Source organism: Ochotona princeps, chromosome 17 (genome assembly GCF_030435755.1).
Source record: "Ochotona princeps isolate mOchPri1 chromosome 17, mOchPri1.hap1, whole genome shotgun sequence".
NCBI classification, from domain to species: Eukaryota; Metazoa; Chordata; class Mammalia; order Lagomorpha; family Ochotonidae; genus Ochotona; species Ochotona princeps.
Genome location: NC_080848.1, coordinates 54,020,022 through 54,037,892, shown reverse-complemented (window position 1 = coordinate 54,037,892; position 17,871 = coordinate 54,020,022). Strand labels below are relative to the sequence as shown.

Here is a 17,871-nt window from a genome sequence, read left to right as displayed (position 1 = left end):
CTCTGAGACCTTGGATTTACAGCTTTGTCCCGTCGCCCTGGGGCCTTGTTGATGCTAGGACACGGGTGGGAGAGTCAGAAGCACTTTTGAATTTGGGGGGTAGAAATTTCTCCAGGTCGGCTGCTGGAGGACTGTGAGAAAGCTACTTCTCTCTTCCTTCTCTCTTCTCACCAGCCCATGACAGAATGCAAGGAGGGAGGAAGGCAGAGGGGAAATGTGAGGAGGAAGCTGACTGGGTGGGGAGGGAGAGAGCGCCTGAAAGCGGAGATGTGAGATTTTGAAAAAAGAAAAAAAAAAAATCAGATCCTTGGAATAAAGAAGCCTCGCTATGCCACCTGCCGTGTCCCAGGCTCTTGCTTGAGGGGAGATTCGGGGGACCGAGGGTCCTGCTCTCCTGGAGGATGCCTCGGACTCTGTGTCCGTCTCACTGTCCTCCCACCAGACCTCTCACACAGTCCTTGTGCCTCTCTGCCCTGCCCTGGCCTTCCGGCTCATTGTGTAGGAACCCGTGACTTCATGGTGCCGCTCCGGAGGCACCTGCATCCTGCCGCTCTGAAGTCACTTCCTGCCTGATACGTGGAGGTGGCAGGAAGAAACTGGAAAGCCAGAAGTTCTAACAAGACCCTGGGAGGGAAATGTGGGGGGCTTAATGCTTGGGATACCTCTTTCTTGCCACCCAAACCAAGGGGAATGGATAGGAGGTGGGGGTGGGCTAGACCCAACATGTCAACTCCACCCTCTCCCTTTTGCTGCCGCTGTCTTGGGTGTGCAGTTCTGTGCTGCCCAGCAGGGACTGCTAATTCTGACAGCTCCTACCTTTGGGGCCTGAACTTCTTCAATTGTAAAAGAAAGAAAAAGCCAGTTAGCACCGGTCTGTGCACTCCTTCCCGACGTTCTGCGCCTGGCTCTGTCTTTCTTAATCTTCTAAGACCCATGGCCCAAAGTAGATTTCCAAACAAAACAGAAACCTAAACTAAAAACCTTCTATGTCAGCTTATACCCTGTTGAAGAAGATAAAACCAGCTAATATGACATACCTCCTGCTCTATGAGATGACATTAATCTCCTGCTGAAGTAAGCATTTGAATTCACTCATTTTGCCAACTGAACACACATAAACACACCCACGGCAGCCCTAAGGAGCAGGGGCTGTTATCCCTCGTCCTCTGATGGGGAAGCCCAGGGCTGAGATTCGGTGCCTTGACCAGGTTAATAAGTGATGAAGCCAAGGCTGGACGGAGCGAGTAAACACAGCTGGGTGGTCATGGCAATGTCTACAGCTTTCCCCAGCAGCCAAGGTTTTAAATCTATGCGTGAAACAGAGAGAAAGTTGGGTATGGCTATTTCCATTTCCCACATATGAAATTACAGGCTCCAAATGTTCACCCCCATTGTTGCCTCGGCTCCCTTGCCCCCACCGGTCTGGCTACGGACAGCGGCCCTGGGAGCTTGACTTCTAAGGCAGCAATGGGAAGTTAAGCCCATGGGCACCACCACCGAGTTAGGGAGGCCAGCGTCATGGCTTTCCCCTTTTTCCCATCAGCAGATCAAAAACTGTAGCTGGGAAGTGGTGGCGACTAGCGGGCAAGGCTCCAGGCCCAGGCAGGAAGGGGTAGGTCGCAGCAGCACGGGTGGGAGCCCACGTGAGCTCACAGCCGCCCTTCCTTTCGCGGTTATTTTTGGTTTCCATGGCCAGCAGGATTCCTATCAGCGGGAACAAAAGGGGCTTGAACAGGTTCCGATGGCAGAAACGGACGCCGGGGGCGAGAGGAGCAGGCCCATGCCCCTCGGCTTCAGGGATCTGAGCGTCTAGATGCGGGGTATGGGGTGGGTGGCTTCTGTGTTGGTGGCCTCGGACACCCCCACCCCGCCTGGCCCTGCGTTAGTAGCGTCGCCTCCATCCAGCCAGCCTGGCAACTCCTGAACCCCCTGCATGAGCAAGTGAGGACTTGCTTCTGCGCCCTCCAGTGAATCCTCAGATCACGTGGACCCCCCTACCTAGCCTGCTTCCTGACGCCCCTTCTTACGCATGCGCCCCACTTCGGGTCTGGCTCCAGCACAAAGCGGCGAGTCCCGCCCTGCAGCTCCGACTCCGCCCCCGGCTCGCGTGTCCCGCGTGCGCATTGGCCAGCCGTGGACCTGGATGTTGGCCGGCTTGGCCAGGTGCTGGTATGCTGGTATCTTCGAGGATCAAACCGATAATGCACAAGGAGACGGGCACGCCCCCGGCATCCCAACCCCGCGCCGGCAGCCAGCTGAACGCGGAGGTCCGCCCGGATCGCTCCAGCCTGGGCCCCGGCGCACAGCGGCAGGCCGGCGGGGCCACGCCTCCGGGCGCTGCGGGCCCCAGGTTGCCCTCCTAGACCGCCCCTCTAGGGGAAAAGCGCAGGCGCCCAGGTGGCCCAGCCTCGTCCGCCGGGCAGGGTCAGGGCGACCTGAGCGCGGCTGCTGGCAGAGGCTTTGCAACAACATCTGACAGCCCCGGACTGGCCAGCCCGATGGCGCGCAGGGCCGAGCCCCCCGATGGGGGCTGGGGCTGGATGGTGGTGCTGTCGGCGTTCTTCCAGTCGGCGCTGGTGTTCGGGGTGCTCCGCTCCTTCGGGGTCTTCTTCGTGGAGTTTGTGGCGGCGTTTGAGGAGCAGGCGGCGCGCGTCTCCTGGATCGCCTCCATTGGCATCGCCGTGCAGCAGTTTGGCAGTGAGTGCCCTTTGCCCCTAGGCCCTGCGACTCTCGGGGGAGGTTGTGGAATGGGGACTCCCCGACGAGGCAAGGGCAAGGGGGACGGAGAGGACGCCCAAGACTTCGCCAAACTCCTTCCCCTTCCCCAGGTCCAGTAGGCAGTGCCCTGAGCACCAAGTTCGGGCCTCGGCCGGTGGTGATGACTGGGGGTGTCCTGGCCACTTTTGGGATGCTGCTGGCTTCCTTTGCTACCTCTTTAACCCATCTGTACCTGAGCATCGGGCTGCTCTCAGGTGAGACCCGGGGCCCAGGTTGGGAGTGTCTTTGAGGCAGAGGGAGCCCGGGCTTGCACCTGCGCCCTGAAGGGAATTCCTCAGACATTCGTGGTAGGGAAATGGGGTGGGGAGAGTCCCTCCAGCTGCTTAGCATTGCACTTGGGAAGGGGCAGCTGATGGTTCAGCTCTGGGTTCCTATCAGCCACGTGGGAGACCCAACATTGAGCTCCCAGGCTGTGGTGGACATGTGTGTCTCAACTGCTGAACCCTTGCGAAATATTGAATTAAAAGACAAATGTATTTTAGCACCAAAAAGCAGAAACTTGTGCATCAATTTAAATATTTTTTTCTGTGAAATTAAATATTTTAAATATTTTTTTCTGTGTTTCTGTGAACTGCCTGAAGCACCCCCATGCAAACCCAAGACTAGTGTGAGTGGCTTGCGAAAGGAAGAAGTGACAATTAAACCATGCTGGGCGGTGTGGCTGTGAAACAGATATCCCTGTGCTACTCAGAGAAAGAAAGGCCCTCAAAGCTTATGCAACTCCAAACTTGAGGGTCACACAGCCGGCAGTGGGACAGCCCAGGTTCAACTCCAAAGTTCTGTCTTGGTTACCTGGCAGTCATTCCCTCTAAGCCTCTGCAAGCCCACGGAATGTATTAACCCCTGTCTGCGGAGAGGGAGGCAGAGGCACACCGTCAGTAAGGGTCAAAACCAGTCTCAGCAATCCGTGGCCAAGGCTCCTTTCTGCACTGGGCAGCGTTGGCTGACCCCCAAGTCCCTATCCCCTATCTTTTCTTTTCTTTTCAGGCTCTGGCTGGGCCTTGAGCTTCACTCCAACCCTGGCCTGCCTGTCCCGTTACTTCTCTCGCCGACGATCCCTGGCCACAGGGCTGGCCCTGACCGGTGTGGGCCTCTCCTCGTTTGCTTTTGCTCCGCTTTTCCAGTGGCTGATCAGCTACTACGCCTGGCGGGGAGCGCTACTGCTGGTGTCCGCCCTGTCCTTTCACCTGGTGGCCTGTGGAGCTCTCCTGCGACCCCTGTCCCTGGCTGAGGACCCTGCCGTGGGCGGCCCTGGGGCCCAGCTCACCTCGCTTCTCCACGAAGGCCCCTTCCTGCGGTACACGGTGGCCCTCACCCTGATCAACACCGGCTACTTCATCCCCTATGTCCATCTGGTGGCTCACCTCCAGGACCTAGGCTGGGACCCACTGCCTGCTGCCTTCTTGCTCTCAGTGGCTGCCATCGCTGACCTTGTGGGGCGTGTGGCCTCAGGGTGGCTGGGAGATGCAGTCCCGGGACCCGTGGCACGACTTCTCATGCTTTGGAGTACCCTCACTGGGGTGTCCCTGGCCCTGTTCCCTGTGGCCCGGGCCTCCACGGCCCTCGTCATCCTGGCTGTGGCCTATGGCTTCACCTCAGGGGCCCTGACCCCCGTGGCCTTCTCCGTGCTGCCTGAACTGGTGGGGACTGCAAGGATTTACTGTGGCCTGGGACTGGTGCAGATGGTGGAGAGCATCGGGGGGCTGCTGGGGGCTCCTCTGTCAGGTAAGGGGTTTGTGGGTGACCAGGGCTGCCAGGTCACACACCTGGGGCTGGGTGGGATGGGGAAGGAGCTCTTCTCATTCTGGTTGGTGGGCATTGGGGTGGGGGAAGGATTAGCATGGCTTCCTGATGTCAGTAGAGCCTGCTCCCAGCATGACCGAGCACTGCCACCCCGAAGTGGGTCCGTGACCCTGAGAACTCCAGAGAGGTGTGAGTGGAATGACCAAGAGAGATGAGGAACCCTGGCTGGGATGCCTCCAGCTTGGGCTTTCAGAGAACCCTGCTACACCTAGTCAGGCACACATTCCAGTGTCTTCCATTTCTTTTGGCCCGCTGAGTATCTTTACCATTTGGTCAAAGTTCTCTGGGATCTTAACACAGGGACCTTCAGACCTGAAACCCTGACCTCTTAACTATTAACTGAAGGTGTAGAAAAGCCCAGGGTAGCCTGCAAGGAACCCGCAGGAATGCCTGACTTCGTGTGAACTCTCATGGGCTGGTCCCGAGGTCCTTGTCTAAGATGGGACAGTGGCTGAGACCAGGGTCCCTGAGATGAGCCAGGCGCACCTGGAGTCTTCCCTCTGCCCCACAATGCACCCAAGCCATCAGTCCCCCGCCAACAGCTCACCCTCCTGTCGTCTTCTCTTGAACCCAGGCTACCTCCGAGATGTGACTGGCAACTACACGGCTTCTTTTGTGGTGGCTGGGGCCTTCCTGCTGGCAGGGAGCTCGGTTCTCCTCACCCTGCCTCACTTCTTCCCCTGCTCCCCAGCACCCACCTCCGGGTCCCCCCAAGCCCCAGTCACAGAGGCCCTGGACAGCAAAGGCCCCCTTCCTGAGGAAGAGGGCCCGGGAGATGCCTGAGCTCGGCAAAGAGGCTGACAGGTCCAGAAAGCCTGCCCCGGGTGACCGGCCAACTCCTGCTCAGTCTGCACAGCCACACAGCCATAGTGCCTTCATCTGCCAGAGCCGCCCCCACCCAGGCAGCCCCTGACTCCTGCCAAGTGTGTGAGACCCTCCGGCAGGGGATGTTCCTCAGGCTTTTGGCCCTCTGCTTAGCTCCTCCAAACCTCCCCGAAGGATCCAGGAGTTCTAGGAAGACATTCTAGAAAGTGGGAATTTCTACTCATCATCTCCAAGGCTAAGAGACTTAAGGTCGCTCACGTGTGACCTCTGGCGGGACCCCTTCATGTTTCTCCTCAGAAGACGCACGTCTGGGAATCAAGGATGTCCCCTGGAGAGGACACGGCACAAGAGAACTGGACAAGCACCAGTAACTCACCGAGGGCCGGGTGGATTGGAGGGAGTCAAGGCGGGCCAGGGCAGGGGCGGGGACTGGGAGCTCTGGTGGCCCCTCCCCATCAGCCCCCTACTCCCCCACCCCAGCACTTGAACCTGAACTCGACTGTCTGAGCCACAGCTCCTTTCTCCTGCCCACTTCTCTCTGTGACTTAGACAACACTAGAAGCTAAGAGGCAAGGTGGAGTGTGGGCCCAGGATTCTGGGAGTCCCCACTGGGCCACAGAGGATGATTGAAATGCAGGCAGGAGTCAGTCCAGGGGAGCCAGTGCCCGAGGGCGCTGGGCACGGGGCACATGGCACTCAAGGACACCTCTCCTTGCCCACCAAAGCCTACAACTGACTGGCAGGTGACTTCATGAGTCCCAGTTATGGCACAGACTTGGACACAGAGACGGATGGACAGGCCAGGTCACCCCCTTCCTCACACCTCCTCCCTCCCTGGGCCTGTCAGGGTCCTACTCTTTGGGTCCTTGGCTGGCTACCAGTTGGTGCTGTCAGGAAAATCAGATAAAAAGCCTTTATTGGGGGATGGGCTCCAAGAAGAAGTGGTCAACAAGCGGTGTCCAGAGTGGCCGGCGGGCCTCCTGGGGGATGCAGGGCTACCTGAGGGGTGGGAAGCAGTTCCCCTCTTTCTGGGGGAGGCGTGGCTGGAGGTGAGGCTGGCCTGCAGGAAGGCAGTGCCCCCGGCAGTGCCATGTAGATGAAGCTGCCCAGGAGGATGAATGAGCTGCATACTAGGAAAGACGCGGTGAAGTTTCCCGTTTGGTCCCTTAGGAAGCCTGAGGGAGGAGGTGAGGACCTGAAGGGCCTGGCAGCCCAGCGCCGACAGGTGCAACGAGGAGAGATTCTGCCGGCTCAGGCCCTTACCTGACAGCGGGGGGCCCAGGAGGCCCCCCAGGCTCATCAGCATCATCACCAGCCCGGTGGCCTGCACCACTCCTCCGAGGCCCACCAGTCCCGGGAGCACACCGAACACCAGCGGGGCGTAGCTCCCGGCGGTCAGTCCATAGGCGCCAGCGGCGGCCAGCAGGGGTCCCCCCCCAGCCCTCCTCACTCCTAACCCCGGGGACCAGACCCACCGCCAGCACCGCCAGTCCGGTCAGAGTCCCGAACAGGATCAGCAGTCGCGGGAGAGGCACCCAGCCCTGGTCCGCCAGCCACCCGCAGGCCAGCCGGGCGCCCGCATCCGCCACCGCGGCCACTGCCACCACCAGCGCCGCCCCGTACCCGCTCAGACCCCGATCTAAGGCGTGGGGGGCCAAGTGCACATAGGGCACGAAGTACCCTGCCCCGATGACGGCCGTGCCCAAAGCGAAGACTGAGAAGGCCCGGCGTGTGAAGAGACCCAGGCCCAGGGCTGCCACGGGGCCCCGGGGAGGGCTCGCCGAGTCGCCAGGGAGGGCCAGGGGTCGCAGCAGGGCGCCACAGGGAGTGAGGTGGAGGGTGACAGCGCCCAGGAGGAGAAGGGCACCCCGCCAGCCAAAAGTGTCCAGCAGGAGCTGCAGGGCGGGCGCCAGCAGCAGCGACGAGGCCCCGTTGCCCGTGAGCGCCAGTCCCACCGCCAACACTCGACGGCTCGAGAAGTAGCGCGAGAGGGTGCCCAGCGCGGGCGCGAAGGCCAGCGCCCAGCCGCAGCCTGCGAGCGAAAGGGGCGGCATGAAGACGGGGGTCCCTCCGCGCATCCCCAGCCCCCCATCCCGCCTGACACTGCCCTCACCCGCGAGGAGGCCCAGGCCGAGGTACAGGTGCAGCAGACTTCCGGCGAAAGCCGAGAAGACGAAGCCCAGCGAGGTGAGGACGCCCCCGACCATCACCACCGGGCGCGACCCCCAGCGCGTGCTCAGGGCGCTGCCCACTGGGCCTGGAAAGGGGCGGGATCAACAGAAGACACGCCCCCGGGGCACCCCCAAGCTCTGCCAAGCTCCTCTTTGGCTGCCAGGCTGACTTGAAATTCGTCTCCCAGCCCAACAGCTCCTCCCCTGTGACCTCGCGACCCACGCTTTGCTGCGGGTCGCCGTTTTCCGGGCGCTCTGCCTATGCAGGGGGTCTCCCGCCTTCGCGCTCCAGGCCCCTCCACCCCGCGCCCCTCCCACCCCGGGACCCCCTCCCTCACTGGCAGCCTGCTGCACGGCCAGGGCCAGGGCGCTGACCCACGCCGTGTCCTGGGCGCTTCGGTCAAAGTGCTCGGCGAGGTCAGGGAGGGCAAGGCCCAGCGAACGCAGGATCCCGTAGGAGAGCCCGTTTACCAGGAAGGCCGCGGCTGCCACCACCCAGCCCCAGCCCCCATCCGGGGGTCCGGCCGGCTTGGCGGTCATCGCCGTCTGCAGGAGTGGACGGGCGGGAGGTGGAGAAACACCTGTTGGTGACGGCTCCAAGTTATCCTCTGGGGGTCCAGCCTCTGGCCGGCTGGCCAGGGGTGAATGGGCGAGTTAGACCCCGCCCGGGGCACGCGAGGACCCGGACAGGGTCCAGTGCGCGGTCGAGGGGAAGAACTTCTGGGTTCACGCGAGGTTCCCGGGTTAGGACGCCCTGGGGCTCCCCTCCCCCAAACGCCCTTTTCCCCCTTACCCAACCTCTCCGGGCGGTGGGGGGAAGGGCAGGGAAGGGCCGGGTTTTCTCCGCGTTTCCCGGGCGGGCGGGGAGCGAGAGCCGAGGAGGAGCCCGACCCGGACCGGGCTTGCTCCGTAAACAGATTCCCCGCAGGACATCCGAGGCACCTGGGACGCTGGGGGCACGGAGGGCGGGGGCCAGGCGGGACCGGCAGCCAATCGGCCGGGCCGCGGGGTGAGGCCTGCCGCCGAGTCCCACGGGGATGGAATTATCCGCCCGCAGTCCCAGGAGAGGGAGCGGCTGGCAGGGAAGGCCGCCCGCTCCGCCTCCTCTCACCCCCACCCTGCGCTGCGCCCGGCCTGCACCCACGCACCTGCCGACAGCTGCGCGCACAGTCCAGGCGCCCTTACCAAGCCCAAGTTGGCCCCAGGCCTGCGGCCAACGCCTGGAAACGAGAGCGACGCCCAAGGCCTGCCTGAGAATATCAATAGTTGTGTTGGGGGGGGGGGTGCACTTTGCTGAGGACCAGGTAAATCTCAGGTGTCAAATCGCAGCCTTCCCCCCCCCCCGGGGGCGGGGTAGGGCAGCTCCGGGGGAAGGACCCGATGTGCAAGGCCCTCTTTGCGCAGGGGAGGGTTTCCGTCTTACAGTAGTCCCGAGCAAGAAAAGATGTCACTCCATTCCACAGGTGCCCCAAATCACTCAGCTCCAAAATGGTCTGTCCAATTGCGGGACTACCGGAAAGAAGAGACCCAGGAGGGAGGTGGCCTGGAGGGCGCTGGGTCCACCGAGCCCCCCTGCCAGGCAGGAGCGCCTGTGTCAGAGGGGAGGCCGTGCAGAAGAGACCCCTGCGCTCATCATCCCTACAGCCTTGGCCTAGCACTTGAAAAAGCCAAGTCAGAAAGTTCACACTCGGGTATGGACTTATTCAGAAAACTTCCGCAAAAGCGCCCCTTTAAAAAGAACTCAAATTGTCTTCAGCTGTGGGCCCGCTTTCATTGTTTACTGGGTCTCAGGAAATTCACACCCGTCCGGCCGGGCGCTTTATCCACCCACGGCCACGGGAGGGCGGTGTTTCCCAATTATTGAGAAAACAGCTTGGCTTTGACAGAGGAGTCAGGGCATCGAAGGTCTCTGAGTTTCAGGCTCTTTGCAAGAATTCAAGTCAACTGGGTCACCTCTGCCTTGCACCCCATCCCCAGTTAGCGTCGCAGCTGCTGGGGATGGGGAGGTGCACGTTGGCTCACTTCCGGACTTTTGCTGCCTGCTCTGAGAGTCCCAGATGGAGTGCAGAAGGTTTGCGGGGCTGCCACTTAGGCCTTAGCAAAGAAGCCCCACAGGTTTCCCCAGCCTAAAGTCCCCTCAGGAAGGGCACTCGGGGAGGAGGGGCCAGCCGGCCCTCAGCCAGCTTCCTGGGTTTGGTTGCTGCCCTCTGGGCGGTAAGCCTGGCTGTGCCAGCAGGGAGGCATCCCTCCTCTCCGTTGGTTGAGCTGAAAAACAGCCAGTGTGGTGCCCAGGCCTCAGGGTCTGGGGGTTGTTCCAGGTGGCACTGAGCACCCAGGCAGGGTCCCGGAGAACCGAGAACAACACCCAGGATTCTGGCAGTGGAGTGCTTGGCTGCAAAAGGGTGCGGTCCCTTCTACCTCATGTTCCTATGCTCTTAGCCAAAACTGCCTCCTCCTCCTACTTCTTCTTAAGATTTTATTTATTTTGAAAGGCAGACCCACAGAGAGAGATCTTTCATCTGCTTGTCCAGTCCCCAGATGGCCACAAGGACCAGGGCTAGGCCAGGCTGAGACCACGAATCTGGAACTCCACGTGAGTTTCCCACTTGGTGGCAGGAGCCCAAACACTTGGGCCATCTTCTGCTGCCTCCCAGATGCATTATGCGGGAACTGTATGGAAAGTGCAGCAGCTGGGTTTGAACCTGTGCCCATACGGGATGCCGGAATGGCAGGCATCAGGGATTTAATCCACTGTGCCGTAACACCAATCCCCAAAATAGGCATCTTTTGCTCCTAAGTATGGACTGGGAGGATGTCTGGAGAGCCTGCTTTCCTGGATGTGGATTCCAGCCGTACATCTGATTAGCTGTAGGTTCACATGAATGTTACTCTGCCTCAATGTCCTCATCTCTACAATGGGTGTAAAAATCGGAGCTACTGTGGGATTGTGACGAGGATTAGAGGATTGGGTGTAAGTGTGTCACAATAGACTTGGAATAACGCCCGAATACAATGTGTCAGCCACTTGGCTACTGTTACACAAAGGAACCTGGCCACTCCTATAGCACTATGGCCCTTTCAAAAAATTTAATTTATGTATTTTTTATTGGAAAAGCAGATTCACAGAGAGGAATGATAAAAAGAAAGATCTTGTGTTTGCTTGGTTTACTCTCCAAATGGCTGCAATGGCCAAAGCTGAGCCAATCCAAAGCCAGGAGCCAGGAGCTTCTTCCAGGTCCCCAACATGTGTGCAAGGTCCCAAGGCTTTGGGCCGTCCTCAACTGCTTCCCCAGACCACATACAGGGAGCTGGATGGGAAGTGGAGCAGCTAGGACACAAACCGGCATCCCTATGGGATGTTGGCACTTACAAACAAAGATGAGCCCATGGAGCCATCACGCCACCCCAACACCACTGCCCCTTTTCCCCAGCTCAGCACATCTAATGATGGAGTTCTTAGTAGAGCCACATAAGTTATAAACTTTGCCTAATTATAAGCAATTCAGTGGAAAAATCTTGGGTTTAATTGTGAGCAAGGACTTCCTTACTGTTTTTCCAAGGTCTGTGGGAAAATGCTGGGCCTCCTATCTTTTTATTTAATTTGAGACAGAGAAAGAGAGAGAGAAAAAAAAAGAAAGAGATAAGAGAAAAATCTCCCATCTTCTGGAGATCTCTATGTGAAATACCCTCACCAACTACGGCTGGGTCAGGGCAAAGACAGGAATCGGAGAACTCAGTGCAGAGCTGCCTTGTGAGTGGCAGCGTCTCACGGACTGGGGCCGTCACCTGTTGCCTCCCAGGGTGCATGGTGGCAGGGAGCTGGACTCACACCCAGGCACCATGGTGTGGGATGCAGGCCTTGGAAGCAGTGTGTTAACCATTGCCCTAAACATCTGTCTCATGTCTCCCTACCTTGGTGAGAGAGAGAAGGTAGTTGTGTCAGAACCAGTTGTACGCATTTGAGCCTTCATGTTAGAGTATTTACAGACACCTGCCCTGCAGGTCAGCTGCCCCTTGGCCTCCCGTCTCCATCATACCAGAATATCCATCCAAGTGCTGCTTGTGCTCTGGCTCCCTGCTCATGCACCTGGGAAGGCAGCAGAATATCCCCAAGGACTTGAGCCCCTGCCACCCACGTGGGAGGCCCTGACGGAGTTCCAGGCTCCTGGCTTCAGCCTGGTCCAGCTTTGGCCATTGTGGAAGTAAACCAGCAGATGGAAAATTCTCTCTTGTTCTCACTCTCCCATGCACACACACTCGCTGTGTCCGTCTCTCCCACTAGGTCTGTCACTTTGCCTTTCTAATATCCTAATTAACTTTTTTTTTCAACAAGAAAGAAATGTGATATTCACCGTGGAGTGGGGTTCATGCAAGAAACTGACTCAGGTTGCCTGGGCTTGCTGGGTGCCTTCACAAAAGAGGGGCCCTCTTGAGCTGGGCCTTGAAGGCTGAGTAGGAGTTTGCCAGATGGACGCGGAGGCAGGGGCATTCCAGGCAAAGGGAGCTGCCTGTGGAAAATCACAAGGCAGAAGCCGGCTTGGCATGCTGCTCCTCTTTCGGAGAGCTGGAAATAGCTGCGATGGAGAGAACAGAGAGTGTGTAGGAGAAGGCTGGGGGATAAGGCTGCCGGGGCAGAGGGGCCCAACTGCAAGGGCTCGTAGGGGCCTGGAGAGAAATGTGGATGTTAGTCCAGAAACTGGCACTTGGCGAAGATTTCACTGAAGTAGTATTCACTCACGCTGACAGCCGAGTCCCAAGAAGACAAGATGACGCATGCTAAGAGATAAGGAATATCTTGGCGCTGGAGGATGGACAGGAAACTTCCCTGCATATCTTGTTTCAGGTTGAAAATTCATGTAGACGTCTGCATTCTACTTTATTAGGTATTTTTATTTCACTTGTCAGGTGGAGACTCTGGGACTGAGAGAGAAAGAGAGATCTTCTATCTACTGGCTCACTCCCTGTTGGGGAGTTGGACCATCTGGGGTTGGGTTGGGCTGAAGCCAGGAGCCAGGAACTCCATGCCAAGTGAGTCGCAGGCACCCAAGCACTTGCGCCATTGCCTGCCGCCTCCCAGGGCCTGCATTGGCAGCAAGCTGCAGCTGGAAGCGCAACTAGGTCCCAAACCCAAGCTCCCTAAATATGATTCTAAAATCGGTTGATTCTAAAATCATTTATTGTATGTATTTGAATTGGGCGGGAGAGAAGATGGGAGAGTAATCTCCCATTCACTGGGTCACACCCCTAACGCAAGGTCACAGTCAAAGTCGAGAGCTGGGACCTCAATCCAGGTCTCTCACATGGGTGGCAAGGACCCAGCTGCTGAAGCTATCTGCTGCCTCCGTCAGGGCATGCCTTAGCAGGAAGGTGGATTTTGATTGTGGAGCTGGGAATTGGACCCAGCAGTCTAGTATGGCATGGACCCGTTCCCTAGCAATATTTTGGCTACTGGGACAAGTGCTCGCCTCAGGGGAATTTCTGAAACCAAGGAAGCAATTCAGAAGCAATAGGGCCTGGTGAGTATGAAGCAAAGTCAAGGTCTCCAGGCTCCCTGAGGTCACTCTTGAAGGCAGTAAAGCCTCCTGAGGACCGAGCACCTTTTACAGACCCTCTGCAAATGCCATTCCCCGTCTATTTCTTTCTTTCTTTAAGATTTATTTTTGGGCACGGTGGAACAGCTTAGTGACTAAATCTTCACCTTGTATCCTTTGGGATCCCATACAGATGCTAATTCATGTCCCATCTGCTCCGCTTCCCATCCAGCTCCCAGCCTGTGGCCTGGGAAAGCAGTCAAAGACGGCCCAAAGATTTGGGACCCTGCACCCACGTGGGAGGCCCAGAGGAAGCTCCTGGCTCCTGGCTTCGGATTGGCTCAGATCCAGCCATTGTGGCCACTTGGGGAGTGAACCAACAGATGGAAGATCTTTCTTTCTATATCTCCTCTCTGTAAATTGGCCTTTCCAATAAAAATAAATGAGTCTAAAAGAAAATATTTATTTGGATGGCCGAGTTAGACAGAGGATAAGACAAATCCACATCAGGCGTAAGTCAGGTCAGATGCAAGGGCCAGGAGCTACTTCTGGACCTCCCTTGTGTGGACAGGGTCCCAAAACTTTGGGCCATCCTCCACTGCTTTCCCAGGCCACAAGCAGGGAGCTGGACGGGAAGCAGAGCATCCAGGACATGAACCGGCGCCCATATGGGATGCTGGTGCTGAAGGCGGCTTCACCCGCGGCACCACCCTCATTTCTTCCCATGTTCTACTCCTTATCTCTACCTCAGTCAAGTCCCAGGTTCTGCCCACTGTGGACTTCCGAATTTTCAGCTGAGAAAGTGAATCTGGCCGGTAGGACCCACGGGGTGCTGTCTGTCTGCTCTCTTCTCCCCACTTTTCTACACCCTCTGGGTTTTCTGCTCCCATTGGTTTGCTTTCCCAGTCGCAGCCTGAGACAAGGCTGAGCAGTGGTAGACAGATCTGTTCTTGCGATGGCAGTGGTCTTGCCCGGTCATAGCCCCTGCCCCCACGGGCTGGACCAGGGCCACAAGCCCAGGTGGGAGGAGGCAGAGTCCAACGGCAGGCCCTCTGGCAGCCACGGAATGTAAATAAGACAGCCTGCAGACTCTGAGCACCGTCCGAGTCAGCCAAAGGTGCCTATTTTCTTTCCCCAGGCCAGCATTGGGGGTTGGGGGAGGGACTGGGCCCTGAGCAAGCCTTGGGAAAGTCCCAGGCCACAGGAGGTGCGGCCATGACCGATGGTTGCCGCTGCACACAAACTTCCTTTTACCAATGTTGGGTGGTGATTGAACAGAGCGGGGGCTTTGGGCCCTGCACAGACTACCCTTGTCGGCTGTGAACCACTTCTTTAACAAAAAAAGTTTATTATTGATTTATTTGACAGAGACAGAGACCTACCATTCACTGGTTCCCTCCCCAAATAGCCCTCAGGACTGGGAAAGCCTGAAATTCCATCTGGGTCCCCTACGTGGGTGGCAGGGGCTCAAGTGCTCAGCCATCCTCTGCTGCCTTCCCAGGTGACCCAACAGGAAGCTGGATGGAAATGGAGCAGCTAGGGCTTGAGCCAGCACTCCAGTATGGAATGCTAGAGTCCCAAGCGGCTGCCCACAGTGCCCATCTCACCCCATTCCCCCGCAGGGTCTCTGCCTGTGGGTTCTCCTTCTGTCCCACTCAGACCAACAGCTTTGCCCAGCTTTCTCCGCCTTCAGCTCTAGCCCCCCGCCCCCCGGCTCGTTCTCTTCCATTCACATCCTTGGCTGGATGCCTAGGCAAGGCACCAGAGCAATGGATGAGAAATCAACTCCTTCCTCCTTGATCGCAGGGGTCTGGGGACTACAAGCAGTGCCGAAAGCTCAAGAAGAGGCAGTGGGGACTGGGAGGCCTGGAAGCAGGTCTCCCCTGTAGGTGCAGGGGCCCGAGCCCTGGGACCATCCTCTGTTGCTTTCCCCAGCCAGAAACAGGCAGCTGGGTGGGAAGTGGAGCTACTGGGATTTAAATCAGTGCCGGTGTGAGATGCTAGTGTCACAGATGGGGTCAGGCCAAGGTCAGAGCCGGCGTCCCAGTCCTCAATGGCTGATTTTCAATCTCAAGGCTGAAGTTCTCCTAGGGCTTAATAAATGCCAGTGCTAGGACACACTTGATGGATTTCAAAATATAAAAAGGAAACAGAAAATCTCATGACCATCTAAATGTCTAGGTGAATGTCCACAAAACCTAATTTTCATTCAGTTTAGTTCATTTCCTTATGAAATCTCATATTCCTAAATTCTCATTACATTGGAAAATAATTGTTTTTTCTCACTTGCAAGGGTTTCTGAAATCTCACGATTGCCAAGAGATCGGTCAGCCACAGGTTCAATGAGTTCCTTGCAGTCATAAGACCCTTTCAAAAATCTTAATAGCAAAAATATTGTATTTAGTGTGGAATGTGAGTTTGAAGAGAGAATGGTGGTCGGGCTACGAGCCAGGGAATCAAACTGCTTGAGGGTTCAGCTTCCATCTTTGCCCTTCACATGACCTTGAGGACATATATATATTACATATACATATATGTACACACATATATTCAATTTTTTCTTTATTTTTGACAATCTTTAATATATATATATTTTAAGATTTATGTTTTATTTGAAAGGCAGAGCTGTAGGAGAGAAAGAGAGAGAGACCGAGAGAGAGATCTTCCATGCACTGGTGCGTGCCCCGAACGACCACAATACTAAAAGCTGGGCGCAGAGCTCTCACTGGTCTGCCACATGTGTGCAGGGTACGAGAGCTTGAGCCATCTTCCACTGCTTTCCCAGCCCTTCATCAGGGAATGAATCGGAAGTGAGACAGCTGAGAGTTAAAACTATGTGGGATGCTGGCACCCCAAGCACGTTCTTAGCCTGCTACATGGCAGTGCAGGAGGAAATCATTTAACCTCTGGGCACACAAGTGCTGTCGTTTGAATTGGAGTGCTAAGAGATGAAATGGAACCTTTAGCCACACGTAGGTCTGGAGGGCGGACACTTCACAATAGACGCCAGAGGGCGCTTGTCTGCCCAGCTAGGCTGCAGACAGCCAGAAGGCATCCCTGCACAACAAATTTGTCTACAACATTTTTTTCCCTTTTCTTTTCCTTTCTTTCCGTCTTTGTTTTTTTCTTTCTTTCCTTTCACAGATTGATTTATTTGAATGAAGAGAGGGCGAAGCAAAGAGGTCTTCCATTAGCTGATTCACTCCCCAGATGGCAGCCGTGGCCAGGGCGGCGCCAGACTGAAGCCAGCATCACAGAAGGCCAGCTTAACCAGCCTCGACAGATTTTCTGTTCCTTTAATCCTCCCCTGAAGGTGTTGGCTGACAGCATCTGGTTCAAATGGACTGGGACAATGAGCACAGCGCCCTGCTACTGTTTGTTCAACTTCTCAGGGTTCTCGTGAGGCTTGACCAAGTTCACATGTGTTTCAGGAACAATTGCTAGCGAGAGGTCAGGACTTACTTAAGGATGTGTTTGTTTAAATTAAAAAATAAACACTGAAGAATTTTTGTGCCCTGAACATTTGTAAGACTTCCTTCCAGTTCACCTGGCTGAGCCCCGCGGGGCGATGCCAACTCAAGCCACAACCCCGCAGGGAGCCAGGTGCACGGAGGCTTCGAGAAGGGAGATCCGGCATCACAGAGATGCCCCCCAGTTGTTCTGGCTCTCCTACCTGAACTAGCTCATGGAGTATCCCGGGTCTAGTTTTACACTGGAAGCTGTCTTCTTCTTAATTTATTGATTTTAAAATGTGTGTTTATTTGAAAGATAGAGTGACAGAAAGACAGGTAGAAACAGATATTCCATCTGCTGCTTCACTGCCTGTGTGGCCGCAAAGGCTGGTCAGAGGCCTGGCCAGGCTGGAGCCAGCACCTGGAACTACTGCTGGGTCTCCCACACATGGCGGAAGTGGAGCGGACAGCATTCGCAATGTCACCTGCAGTATGGGTTGCCTGGCATTGCAGGTAGCAGCCAGCATGTTGACCCCGGAAGCTGTCTGCTTAACTCCTCCCAATTCTAATTTCCACAATGGCCTTCTGGATCTTTCCATAGCCTGATTCTGCCCACCACTCCCACCCTACACACTTCACCATGGCCAATGTTAATCAACTGGAAAGTTCGCGCATTCACTTCTAACTTGTCTGAGTGTAGGTGGCAGTGGTTATGTCTGGGGGTACAAAGGGCCTAGGACTCTTGCCCCCTCGTTCTCAGAGAGTACAGCTAGCGGATGGAGCTAGGAGGGGTGCCCTCTGATTTCTTAAATGCTTCTCTGATTGCAAAACCCTTCAACCAAATGGCAATAGACGGTTCCTGTCCACCCCCGGGGAAGTAACCGTGCCCCACGTGGATGAGACACAATGGGTTGGCTTTTTTCACTTAGGAAACACGACCAGGAATGACTCACGCTGACATTTCAAAGCCTGAGATTGCTGCGGGCCCTACGAGAGGCACTACTTCCTTTCCAGCGGGTGAGTCACGGTTCTTAGATCAGATTCCGTTAACCCTTGTCATTCTTCTCCCCCAAGCCCGCCAGGCACTGTACTGTCGGGGAATCGTATGGTGGCACTCCACGTGAGGAAGGAGGAAGTCATTTGACGTCTCGCATCAAACCCATTCCTGGATCTGCTAAGCAGACCACTCTGCACCCAGCTCTCTGCCTCCCCAGCCAAGGGTCAGGGCAGGCTCACAGCCCTCCAGCAGCCAAATGGACTCCTTCCTCTTGGCTTGCCCTGCATGGTCATGAGACAGCTGGCACCCTCCCA

At 56.7% G+C, this 17,871-nt stretch overlaps 2 protein-coding genes across 2 annotated transcripts; one reads left to right on the top strand and one right to left on the bottom strand.

Annotated features, from left to right (window-relative positions):
• The first annotated feature begins 1,512 nt into the window (after positions 1-1,512).
• On the top strand, positions 1,513-5,485 carry SLC16A13 (solute carrier family 16 member 13). The gene is made up of 4 exons (XM_004594916.2): positions 1,513-2,697; positions 2,829-2,972; positions 3,766-4,503; positions 5,156-5,485. Exons 1-4 carry the CDS (start codon positions 2,499-2,501, stop codon positions 5,362-5,364), a joined length of 1,290 nt encoding a protein of 429 aa, XP_004594973.2. The 5' UTR covers positions 1,513-2,498; the 3' UTR covers positions 5,365-5,485.
• Positions 5,486-6,305: 820 nt separating this feature from the next.
• SLC16A11 (solute carrier family 16 member 11) lies at positions 6,306-8,724 on the bottom strand. The gene is given in 6 exon segments (XM_004594915.4): positions 6,306-6,581; positions 6,670-6,841; positions 6,843-7,438; positions 7,520-7,663; positions 7,916-8,158; positions 8,376-8,724. Coding segments are annotated over 5 exon segments (1,344 nt in total). The 5' UTR covers positions 8,118-8,158; positions 8,376-8,724; the 3' UTR covers positions 6,306-6,351.
• Between the last annotated feature and the right edge of the window lie 9,147 nt (positions 8,725-17,871).

Coding starts and splice junctions, on each gene's coding strand:
- SLC16A13 (XM_004594916.2), top strand. CDS start 2,499: ATGGCGCGCAGGGCCGAGCCCCCCGATGGGGGCTGGGGCTGGATGGTG. Junction 2,973..3,765: donor GAGCATCGGGCTGCTCTCAG/GTGAGACCCGGG, acceptor TTTTCTTTTCAG/GCTCTGGCTGGGCCTTGAGC. Junction 4,504..5,155: donor GCTGGGGGCTCCTCTGTCAG/GTAAGGGGTTTG, acceptor TCTTGAACCCAG/GCTACCTCCGAGATGTGACT.